This window comes from Pagrus pagrus (assembly GCF_965226575.1).
Source record: "Pagrus pagrus genome assembly, chromosome: 13".
NCBI classification, from domain to species: domain Eukaryota; kingdom Metazoa; phylum Chordata; class Actinopteri; order Spariformes; family Sparidae; genus Pagrus; species Pagrus pagrus.
Window position 1 is genome coordinate 23,417,177 of NC_140197.1, and position 12,713 is coordinate 23,429,889.

At 41.1% G+C, this 12,713-nt stretch overlaps 1 protein-coding gene across 1 annotated transcript; it reads left to right on the plus strand.

Moving 5' to 3' along the window:
* The first annotated feature begins 5,430 nt into the window (after positions 1–5,430).
* Positions 5,431–6,958, plus strand: rprml (reprimo-like). The gene has a single exon (XM_084371042.1). The coding sequence runs from the start codon at positions 5,869–5,871 to the stop codon at positions 6,202–6,204; it is 336 nt and encodes a 111-aa protein (XP_084227168.1). The 5' UTR covers positions 5,431–5,868; the 3' UTR covers positions 6,205–6,958.
* Positions 6,959–12,713: the final 5,755 nt, after the last annotated feature.

The window sequence follows — 12,713 nt, forward strand, 5'->3', positions numbered from 1 at the left end:
TGAATCCGATAAGTGCCTTCCACAGAAAGCCTCTTCCCATTCCCCTGGATGATGGAGGATGCATGAATTTGCCAGCTTCTCAAACAAGAAAGGAAAGAAATAAAAAAGAAAATGAGGCAGAAAATGGGATAAAAGCTAAGATTGCCCTAAAGAAATGAACTTTGGTAGGCATGTGGTGGTGTCTGTGTGTGGTGGCGCTTGTAGAGGCAGACAATGCTTCTTATCTCTGCACTTGTCCATTTATTGAATCTTTATCCCCGTGCCCTGCTCTTATTCTCCGGCTGGTTGCTAAGTTACTGCCACCCGTGTCCAAGAATTGTCGCTAGAAGAAATGACAGAAATAGAGAAATAAGTAGAAAAGCTATAATAGTCAACTGTTCCTCTGGCATTAAGCTCTCAGTGTGGGTGGATGGTGCAGGTAATACACTGTGGGCAATCAAACCCCATCTCCACTATTGACTGATTTGGATCTATTGGCGCCAAAGCCTTCTTTGGCTGTGACCACCCCCAGAGATGAATGGTATTTTGGGAAGAGCACAGCGCCAGTTGTCCTTACTGAAAAGCCAGAGACTGGGTCAGAAGGCAGCCAATTAAGACTGAACAAGAAGTGAGGAGGGGGGTGAGAGGAGGAAAGGAGGATGGAGGGGTCCTGACCTGTGTTACAGATCAATCTGGAGCCCTTTTAGCTTTTCACTGAGTCTGAGAGTGCCATGGCAGAGAGCCAATATCAAAAACGCAATCGCACTCAGACAAAATCATTGTTTGGTTAACTACAAACGGCTTACTCGCTCCTGCGTCGCTGGGTTAACTGGTGAGTGTGAGGGTCAAGTTGGGGGATATGGGTTTTTCTCAGGTGAAGGGCTGGCCGGCTTATGAAATGTGCCCCGGAGTCGGTGACGAGGGACAATGTGTATTTGTGTTATGATGTTTTGCAATCTGATCCACCTCAGACTCCTCTGGGCCCTCCAGATCTGCAGCTTACGTTTCCTTCTCAGGGGATTACAGCTTATATGTGGAAATATGAAAATAAATAGATAAATAAACCTAAAACTGAGGATATATCAGGGAGGGAGAAGTGCATGAGGGTATTTCTGTACTTGCGTATTTGTATCGTGACTTCAAAGTCTAGTAATGCTGTTTAAAAAAAGAGAGACAGCTGGAAAGAAAGAATTGTGCTTTTTCTGTTTTTTTTTCTGTCCTTCAGCATGTTATTTAGCTTTTTGTGCATGTAAAAGGTCTTGACAGTTAAAAAGCCAAAAGTCTGCACCAACAGGAGCTCCTCTCTCTCACAGAAAACACGGCTCCTGAAACGCCTTATCAGTAGTCTCGCCTTTAATTCCGTGACTTTGTGACATCACATTATGTCACCATGGTCGCATATTAGCATAATTTTGTCCTTTATTCCCTGTAGAGGTGAAGCTAACTGGAAGCTGAAGACATGACAAAGCCGACCGGGACGTGGTGAATGGTGCTGGCTCAGGCATGTGTGAACTGACCAATCAGAGCAGACGGGGTATTCAGGAGGGGGCCCTTAAAGAGACGGGAGCTAACAGAGCATACAGTGATGCAGAACTGGACAGTATCAGAAAACTGATGCATTTTTTGAGCACCAAAGAATGTAAACATATTCTAGTAGTAACCCAAGAATAAAATTATGTACTTAATATTTCTCCTTTAAAGGAAGAAAGGAGACAAAGTGGCTAATAAAGGGACAGAAAAGACAGACAGATCATGGCAGCCTGCATTACTGACGCGTGCAGTTGTGTCTAAATGGAAATGAGGTTAATGGGTAGTTGCTGGTGGAGTGCCTGAGATGTCTGCACTGGAGAGACAGAGCAGGGATTTCGTCAATTAGATTCATGAAATCTGTAATCTGTTTCTCAAACAAACAGATTTTCAGCAGCCAGTCAAACAAACAGGCTGCATTTGAAACACTCAGACACAGACACGCAGTCAGAGAGGCTAATATCCCCCTGCAAATCAAAGCAATGGAGTCATTATCTCCTTAAAATAACTTTAATGACTGATGGGGACTTAGTGTGGGGTTGATGTGGGGCACCACTCTGCTGTGGCACTTCGCCCCTGCAATCTGTATCAGTGTGTAATTAATGACTGTATTTACCTCTGCGTGATTTAAAGTCCCAAAGGTGGCAAACCGCTTCAGATCAAAACATTGCCTCTGACACCTTTCTTTGGTCTTGTGATACCTCCATAATAAATCGCCAAAACACACTTTTTAATGCATACTCTACTCACCGTAGTGTTTCCGGGCCTTTAATTGCGCGCTTTCCAGCACACACAGAGACACAGCAGCTTCCTGTGTGTGCTTTGATTAGCTAATGAAGGGGCATCGTAGGAGGAATCTGCTAATTGGAAAGAAGGAAGTCTGTTCTCTCCGGGGCGGAGGGGCTTGAGAGGGTGTGTCCATCCTGTAGCAGCACCACTAACACAAATGATGCAGGGGTAATCTGGCGATAGGAGGTGGGTGGGGTCAAACGCCACCTCCTTGTTGCTAGGGATGTCTTCACTTAGTTTGTGTTGCTAGGCTGCCAATTCCCTCATGTTAAGTGGAAACGTTTCCCCCCCCATCTCCTCCGTCCAGGCACCTCGTCGCTCCCTCCCTCTACTTCTCCTCTAAACCAAAATAACTTCACCAACCATCTGTCACTGGGCTCACAGGTCTACTGTTGCTTAGGAACAAGTCAGACACTCACATTCATGTCTATATGCATCCTCATATGAATATATCTTCATAGTTATGCTAACAATAACCACGGGTTAGAAAAAATATCTCTGCCTGTGATCACTTGGTACATCAATGAAATGCGCAGCATTCACTGCAAATCTGACGCGCCGAAGAGTTTGAAGTTATAGATCAGCTACAGGTTCTTCCCTTCATTAAGCTTTCAGAGGTCAAAACTTCTTGAAAACGTGACATAATACATTTTTCGAAGAAATCTGATAATTACTTCTAAAGAGGGACATGTTCATTGAGGTGTCCTCCTCCTTGACTTTGCAAAAAAAACTTTCTTCTCATTTGTAATTCCTTTGAAGGTTTGTACTTTAAAGCCTCAGAGAGGCATTGTTAGGTTTCAACTGTAGCAGAGGATTTACATATTGACAGAGAGATGAAGTGTAAGTACAAGCTACTTTCCATAATCACACTGCGATGAATAATAGAACAGAATCAAATTGCCCAGCGTTGATTTACACGTGGCCAATTAATTCCCTGCAACCAAATCCAACGGCTAATGAGATTATTTGATCTTATTGTACACGAAAAATACCCCTTGTTCTTTTGTTATCAGCCATTAATAAATGATCTGAAAGTAAACCACCTCCGGGCTTATGAAAGGTATTTGTGGCTGCAGCTAATCATTGTTTGTACACATGCTTGTCTGTTGGTCGCTGAAAGCTGCTTACAGACATCAGGAGCATCCTAAATTGAATTTCATGGCCTTTGTTTTTAGACAAACAGCAGATTAATTTGACAGGCTCGGCAGGCAAGTCTGCGGGAGTCGTTTTGAAATGTTTGAGGCAGTTTTTTTATTAACCTGTTGAAGTACATCACTGCAAATGTTCAGTATCACATCAGTATAAGTACAAGTGCTGTATATTTTAATGAACACTTGAGCGTGTTTATATAAATATGAATAAGCATTTTCTAATTTGGTTATAGTACCTCATTTCAGTGATTTATATTTTCTCCTCACAGCAGTTAGATTTACATAAAAATCTGCACAGATAGTCAGAAATGTATGTGTTTAAAAAAAATCCAAGAGCACAGAGTAGGTGGAAATCTAATCTGTGAACTGGCATCTTTGGGTAACTTTTAAACCTACTGGGCAACTATACATCCATCCCGTAACAATCATGCAGATGTCCTGTGCATGGGGAGAGTCTTGTGTATGGATGAAAGGCTGATTATATTACATAATTTATAGGTAATCTAATAGGGCTGCACAGTTAATTGAATATTGTCAAAATGGCAATGTGGACAAGTGTAATATCCAATTTGCAGAAGCTGCAATTTGCAATAAAACAGCATTATAATGAAGTGCTATAGTGTTGCAGAGATGCCCTGGTCTACAAATCTTGATCTCCAGATGTAAGAAAACATGCTTCTTTGGTACAGAGCCCAGCAAATCATCATGATTGTATTCTTTTTTTCAGTGAAAATGACACTTCCCCAGTCACCATGTCGTGCAGCCCTATCATCAGGAATAATAAAATCACTGGAGTTATTTTAAATCACAGGTAGAATGACATTTAGACTAATTAATCACTGACTGTAAGAGAGAGAACTATTTTTGAGCATTTCATCCCAAACTCATTGCTCTTTCTTTAAAGTCTTATAATGTATTGGTTAGAGAAACAAAAGGTAATTCAAAGGGAAACACCACATTATGGCACTCTATGCATTAGCATATTTTACACAAAAAACTGCAGCCTGTCGATACAGTGTCTACTTCAGAAAATGAAACCTCCCATTATGATTCAGACGGAGGCGAGTGATGAGACATTAGCTTCTCAGAGACAGAAGAATACTCTCATAAGAATCAATAAGAATTCGAAACTTCAATTTTTGCTTTTACTTAATCAATATTTGCATTCAAACATGCTCTCCCAAGGCTCATATTTCTTAACAGATCAGGTTGCTGGTTTCACGTTCACTTTAGCAAGCTGGAGTCCCGGGCACACACCACTTGAGAGACAAAGTGATATTTGAATAACACATTCCAATAAAAACAGAAAGAGCTGTCGGCTGTTCTCGGGCTTCATTTCAGCTGCCGTCTAGAAAAGGAAACAGCAGGCACAGTGAAAGCAGGGGAGCCAATATTTCTGATAAATATTTGCCGAGGTTCAATCATAGCTTATTAATTCATATCTTCATTTCTAACTTATAGCTCACTGCGCCTTTATTGGTCTCTGCAGGCCTCTAAGTTACAGTGAGTTTCCTCAGCAACAGGCATTAAACTCTATAAATACCTCCCAAAGAGGCTAATGACAACCTGCTACTCATTTTGATTCTAGCAGAAACTGAATGTTTTCAGCTTTAAAATGATTTTTTAATAATTCATGAGATGCCTCCAAAGTTAATGTATGTCTGGATCAATATCTGTGAGGCTTTCTTGTCTTACTAATGTGCATAAATGACTGCAATAGAAGCAAATACTATATATCCATGTCTATTAGTCGATAAGTCTCCCTCATCCTTGAATTGTCTCAAATTAAGACTGACAGGAAGTACTGTTTGTTTGGAAAAGAAATCTGGCTGCTAAAATGTAGATCTAATGAGAGATGAGGAAAAACATCTCACTTGACAAATTGAGATTTATTTATTTTTTTGTACATGAGAGGAGCAGCGCATTATCTGAGGCCATCTGACTACCTCCCCTAGTGAGGAGTGGTGGTGTGGTCCACGGGGAACTCATCATCACTTTAAAACGCACCAGAGACTTGGCACAAAAGAAGCGCTCGCAGGCGAGCACAGGTGCAAAGGGACTGTCTCTTATTACACCGAAGGGAAACCCGGTTTGCACTTTGCGCACTGTCTAAGAAGACTCGCTTGTAGTCAGAGAACACGGACTTTGAGTTGAAGAAACTTACTTTTGGCTGCAACCTGATGCGACGCCGTTTAACTGCAGCAACGCTCTGGTGATGTGGATGTGGTCATTACGCACGAGCTTGATGTTTTCCTGTAGATCTGGACTCTAAAAAGCGTATTATTGTTTTGTTGTCTCCCTCTTACCTTTGTCTAAACAAGCACATGACGCAAACTGTTGCTTGGAGTTCGGATTTTGTGGTGAGACTCTGTGCCTGCCAAGTGGAGCCGCGTGCCTATTTGCCGAAAACCAGCTAGGAAACATGAACGTCTCTTTCTTCGATGTGACCCAGGGCGCGCTGTTTAACGGGAGCCAGACTCTCGCTGGGACTCTGGCGTCATACTCCAGCAATGGCACCGACAACGTGGTGACCGGCGACGGCGGAGGCTCCCTGGTGCATGTCCAAGACGAGCGCAAACTCTTCGTCATGCGTGTGGTGCAAATCGCGGTGCTGTGCGTTTTGTCGCTCACCGTCGTGTTCGGTATATTTTTCCTCGGGTGCAACTTGATGATCAAATCGGAGAGCATGATAAACTTCCTGGTGAAGGACCGGAGACCCTCCAAAGACGTGGAGACGGTTATGATCGGGCTCAGCTAGAGCATGGAGAGCAGGGACTGTGGAAAACTGGAGCCGAGACCTGGAACGAGGATCCAGTACGCGTCTCCTGCCGCAGGTCAAGATCGGCATCTGCATGTACTTCTCACAGACACTCTCTGATTGTCCTAGTGAGGAAAGATATGCAAAAACTTTAAATATTCTTCCGAAAATGACTACAGGAAAGTAGTCCAGCGACCAGTGTTTGTGCGTAAAGTTTGTGCGTAAAACACGGGCAATTGTTTACACGTGGGCCGATCTGTTGAATCTTTTGAGTGAATTTAATGTTGCCAACTTGAACAAAGTGACGAAAATGTTTACAAGCTGTTACCTCATTTTTTGTTCAGTTATTTATTTTATTTTTTTGTAAATTTGAAATGATTGTTAGTGAATGTTTTTAAAACTGTCAAAAAGCATGATTGTGAATTCTTATAGTTCCACTTCTGCCAGTGTACCGTGTGGACGTGGTGGATATGTGGGTATTCTCTATACAAAGTATTTTTCTTGGTCTTGTTTGGTAAAAAACACTCTGAATACTGAAATCTTGCACGTTTTTCAACAAACTCCGTCACATCTTTATGGAGTGATTCTTGGTCCTGTTTGGCATGCTCGCTAATTGATCTGTAAAGTGATTTTTGGACCCGTTTTGCACTTTTGAAATCACTGATGCTGCATGAATTATTTTGTACCAAAAAAAACAAAACAAAAAAACAAACTTGAAATTGCAGCATGCAATTAAAACACTGAAATGATCATATTAAGCTTTGTCATCTTTTAATCAGCATATCATTTCAACATTGCTATTATGTTTACAGAGATGTTTTTCTTCCAGTCTATCAACTTAGAACCGAATCATCACTATACCAAAAAGAAACAATATCTCACTTTTCAATCAAATCAAATCAAACCTGTGAAATGTTCTCTGATCCATCTCTCCCTTCACTTCTAACCGGCTTCTAATCGGATGTGATCTGTACTTATGCACAAGATGAAAGCATTATGTGAATAAATTAAAAGAAAAGAAAACAAGCACATCAAAAACAATATTTTACATTCTAGATTGGAATTAAGATAAAAACTTGAAAGCAGTAAGATCATGGCACAATCGCACTTAATCGTTAAGTGTTTAGTAAAAGTAGTGTGGCATTTATAACAGCTTTATACATGATGAGAGGCCAGGCTGAGTCTTGTATTGGCTTCACAGTATTTAATCTCATCTCTCTGAAAAGTGACCATCTGACTGAGACCCGCCCTGGCTGCTTAACTTCCCAGCAGCGTTCACTGCACCTCAAGAGTATGGCATCCAGAGAGGTTCTTGTTCGCCCTCTTTTGTGCCATCAGAAAGTGTGTAAAAGGGAGCAGACATGTGAATAAGCTAACAGTGAGGGAGGCTTTTACAACAAGAGGCCATGTAGGGACATCCAACTGTCATTGTGCTTTAAGATATCAATTTTCTTCCTGCCCCCAAACACCTTTCCTTTCTCAAGATAACCAAAAAAAAAAAACATCCTAACTATTTCTTTTCCAGACAGACAGAACACCCACAGACAGTGTCATTCTAGGTGTCTGATATTAGGTTTCCCTTGTATCGAGCTGAGCATTTTGGTTCAATTTAACTTCTATTTCGTCTCTATCTCTATCTGCGCCCCCCCTCCTCCTCCTCATCCTCCTCTCTCATGTGCTCCACTCAGAAGCAACCAATGTTCTCATTATTATTTCAGTACTTGTTAGGAGAGCTGGGGTAGATGAATCCTTACAAACACACCCATGCATCCACACATGTGCCCATTCACCATGCACACATTGGACACTGATGTGCAACAGACCAGCAAAATTCTGACCTCAACCAAAAGTATCTCAGGAAAACAACATGAATAAATAAAACGTATACTTTAATGACCGAGAACAACTCTACAGTCTTTCTCAGACACAACACAGAGCATGCACGCATATGAAACGTGCAGTTTTTTTTAAACATGTTGACGTGGTAACTTCTACGATATATGTGAAGTGCATTATTGTTGCTTTTATAGTTTTTGGAGCATGACAGAGAGCAGTTAAGTGTAAGCATTAATGATTATTCACACTTACAAAGATCAGTAGTTAAAGGGGACAGTGGTATCTTTAGGGTTAGAGAAGCAAGTTTGTGAGCAGAGGGTCGCTGGTTGAAATCTGGGTGGGGAAAGTGAAAGGCAGCCCTTGAGCAAGACCCATGACCCCAACTGCTGGGGTGGAGCCGATAAATCAACCTGTAGCGGTACTGAGCAGCTTCCAGGTGTGAATATGCAGCTGTGTGAATGTTATCAGGGCGTGCCTAAATAAAAAGTGAACTCCTGAATAAATAAAACAAAAAAAGGAAAAAAACAAACAAACAAAGAAAACCACATAATGGCGGTTGAATGATTCGGAGGGCCCACTGACAGCGGTCAATCGGCATGGATTTATTTCAGCCAGAGTTGTGCTCATTGAGGCCAGATCCCCAGGTAAGAAAAGCAACTGAGCTGATAAGAGCTCTGTCTCTCTGTGCCGGAACCAGAAAAATGCAAAGAAAAATGGTGACGAGGGTGAACAAGATCAACACAGCTCCAATGGTTGTTGTAAGTTGACTTACCAAAAAACAACTCTTGAATTAGCATATTTATTCGACTAACATAATAAGTTAATTGCCGCTACCAGCTGAACATAACATTGACAGGATGGATTTGTCACTCACTGACATTTTAGTAAGACTGCAGCCATAGAGACAGCAGCTGACATCCATCCCTATCATCCCCTGTAGCAGAGCAGTGGCTACATCAGTGTAAACAAAACTGGAGAGATGGTTATTTGACCTTTATTGGGCACGAAAACAAGTTGTGTTCTCTGAAACTCCAAAACTAAAACTATAGAGTTTCTGAAAAATCTGTTTTTCAGTGCAGTAGCTGAAGTGCAAAATGCTACAGGACTATGAACTGGTTATATATGGCATATACATATATATGGTATATGTACAACTAGAATGTCACTCAAAATATATAATCAGGATTTGGCATTTTAGCAACTTGGCATTAACATGAGACAGAAACTAGACATAGAGATATTGCTAAAGCAAAAGCCTGATATGCAAAACTACAAATAAAACATCACACAACCATTATCATCATTTGCAGTGAACGTTGCAGTTAAACTGAACAAAAGATTGAATATCACAATCAAAAATGAGCAAATAAGCCTTTGTTTCTTTGAGAACTGATGCGCTGAGAAGTTTAAAATACTCCTCTGTGTTAGACTTTCTTACACTTTGTTTTGACTTGGCTGAAAGTCAGTTCAAATTACTCACCATCTTGCCGATGATCCACTCAAAGTGCTTACTTTCTCACTTTTGAGGCACTCTGAGTCGCCCACGGCCACTGAACATATGCTAAAGAGTTAACATGGAGCACCGACCATGTGTCCACGACAGATTGTGAAACACATGAACCGTTATGATGCTTCCCTTTCGTTGCAACAATCATTTTGAGAAAGAGACATTAACTGTTATGGGCCCACAGGTTGTTAAGATGAGTCAGATTGCACCAGCAAAGGTTGGGATATTTAATTACAATAAGTGCATTAAGAAGATATTAATGGGCTTATGTTGCGGTTTCAATGCAGGAACAACACGTTAACATGTTAACCCTTCACCCTAATTAACATGTGCGCAGCTCTGCAGGTTTAGTGTGTTTCAAGCTCTCCCTCCATCGACCCACTGTACATTTTCTTGTCAGGAAGCGTCACCACTGACCTTTTACAACAGAGACCTCACAGAAAAATAATGAACCATGCACTAGCCATGAAATCATGACAGAAATAATGGTGATTAAACCAGCAGTGGCATTCAGCACTTAACTGCAGTAAAAATAACTCTCCCATGGAGCTTGGCTTTGAGTGAAAAAACCTAATATATCATAGCGGAGGTCTCTTGTAGTTCTCTTTTCACGGAAAAAGTTTGACACAATGCAGATTTGTCAGCGTAGGCGACACTGTGGGAAAAGCCATTTTTAATCCCCTCAGTATTTTTGATTAGAGGGCAAGAAACACAAAAGATCTGTTTTCTATGCCGACGCAGGTCCCACAAGGATGAGGTGGCCTTTCTCAGCCCCATTCAATCTGTTTCTAATGGGATGTATTGCATTCAAAGGAGGAAGCAATAACAATACTTGCAATGAAGTTGAGGAATGGAAACGGTGTCTCATATCTCACACAGGTGAGTGGATGTAAACACTTTTCTGTCCTTCCCTTGGCTACACATGCAGACACACACACACACACACACACACACACACACACACACACACACACACACACACACACACACACACACACACACAAAAGAAAGTGGTATGACTTTGCAATCATTTCAAACATTATCACTAATGCCCCCACCTGGCATTTACACTCAAATCCTGATACTATTTTGCCTTTATTTCCCTTGAACACAAGCTGTTATAGTTGCATTACATTATGCATTACATTTTTTCCTTAAAGAACGTATATTCATATTTTTAGTTGTTGTGAGACCTCTCACTGGCTTCAACTGCACAATCTGATATCGCTGTGTTGGTGTTGTTCCTGGTGTAAATATGCTTGTTTTTGAGATTCCTGTAAGAAGTGTCAGATAACGTTAGGGAAAACGATTCCTATCCACGGAGGCCTTTTTGTTAAATCACAAGGTCCTTCTTGAAACAAGAAACACAAATCTCGTTCAAGGAGAAATCTCACTCTGAAATCTTGTGAAATGAGTTGTTGCAGGATGACGACGGTGGAAAGAGTTGGAGAGAGGAGATGGACCTGCATATCAAGGATTTCTTTGTAAAATCATGGCTGATTCTTTAACTAATTTGGACAATCTAGATGAGGCAACAACTCATCTCACGAGATTTCAGACTTTCAAGGATCTCCATGGGAATTGATTTGTACTTTAAGTGGACTTAACTTTGCAGATATGTTGCGGCTGCCAGGTAAATATAAAGCCCAGGTTTACAAATACAGGAATTCCCATTTAATGTTGCTCCAGAACCATCATTGCAACTGTAAAGTAAATGCACATGGAAGAAGCTATCCTTTGTAACAGGTTAAACGTTGTGGAACTGTGTTTTCCTAAACCTAACCAAGTATTTGTGTTGCCTAAACCTAACCAAAGAGCAACAAATAAACAGAAAATAAACAGAATATGATAAGTGTAAGTGTCGGGACACAAACCACAGTCTCACAGTCTCCTGGGTGTTAGTTCTATACTTACTGTAACCCATGAAGCCACAATGGTTTGCTTGCAAGGACGACTTTGTTGCTTTCTCATAATTGGAAAAATTGGTCCTGGAGCAACATTAATTATCATGCTCCAGTAATAATACCAACATGATTTGCAAGTTATTACATCACAACAGTGTGATTGGTCAGTTGTAATCAAAGTCCTGGAACAACATTAATTATAAAGTTCCAGGAATAACAACACCCCCGCAGCATCAGATGGACTGGCATGAACCTGTTGAAACTAGTGGAATTTCCCACAATAGTATAAAAAATAAGCATTGCAAAGATACAGGCATCCACACACAAATGCACACGCATCCATAAATTACAGACAAACACACACCTTTCCTCCACATCACCCGGGGCAAATAGTGCCGCATCCACGTCAGCAGGGAACCAACAGTCCTTGCATTCAAAATCATGAAATTTTAAACAAATCTATTATGCGCAGGCAAATGAACAACAAACAGCAAAATTGCCTCATTCTTTCAATTCCCCACAACACATGAAGTTGAAAAGTTGGCGATTAAGCACACGCATGAACACACGCACGCACGCACGCACACACACACACCCTCACACACATAAACACTTAACTCAATTAACACATTTTGAACCATCCGCAAAATGATACACCCACATCATTTCACACCCACAAATGTGTTTCTATGCTGCACATATTCTCTGCGTGAATGTGAGCATCATTTGCCAATGATTCTGTTGTTGATTTCATAATAACACTGTGCTGTCAGCTATAACCCCCAAGACATTTTCAGTTTTTCGGTGATGTGATGTGTCACTGTGCTTTCCTGAAGTTCGCCTGCCAATGTGTCAGTGTGTTCTCACTCCAGCAGCTCTGTCTGTCCTCTCCTCTCCTGATGCTTCCTGTCACTCTGCGCTCTCACAAATGTATCTTTCTCAGACACACCAGCAATACAGTGAATTCATACATGTTGTCATGTAATAAGGGATGAAACGAAGGGACGAGAAGGTGGGAGTGATAATACCTTGTTGTTTGGTGGTAAGAATAAATGAAGAGGAAATGTGGCTCTGGGACATGAAAGGAAAAGGAATTTGCCAGTGAAAAGAAGGAACATCAAATGCTTTATAGTTAAAAGAAATTAATTATCCTCCTCGTGTTAACTTCTTCTCATGAGGACACTTATTTTATTTGTGTGCACAACATTAATTGTTACCTTAATCTCAAGGAAATAGTGTTTTAACACTTTTATGAGGTGGGA

Coding starts and splice junctions, on each gene's coding strand:
- rprml (XM_084371042.1), top strand. CDS start 5,869: ATGAACGTCTCTTTCTTCGATGTGACCCAGGGCGCGCTGTTTAACGGG.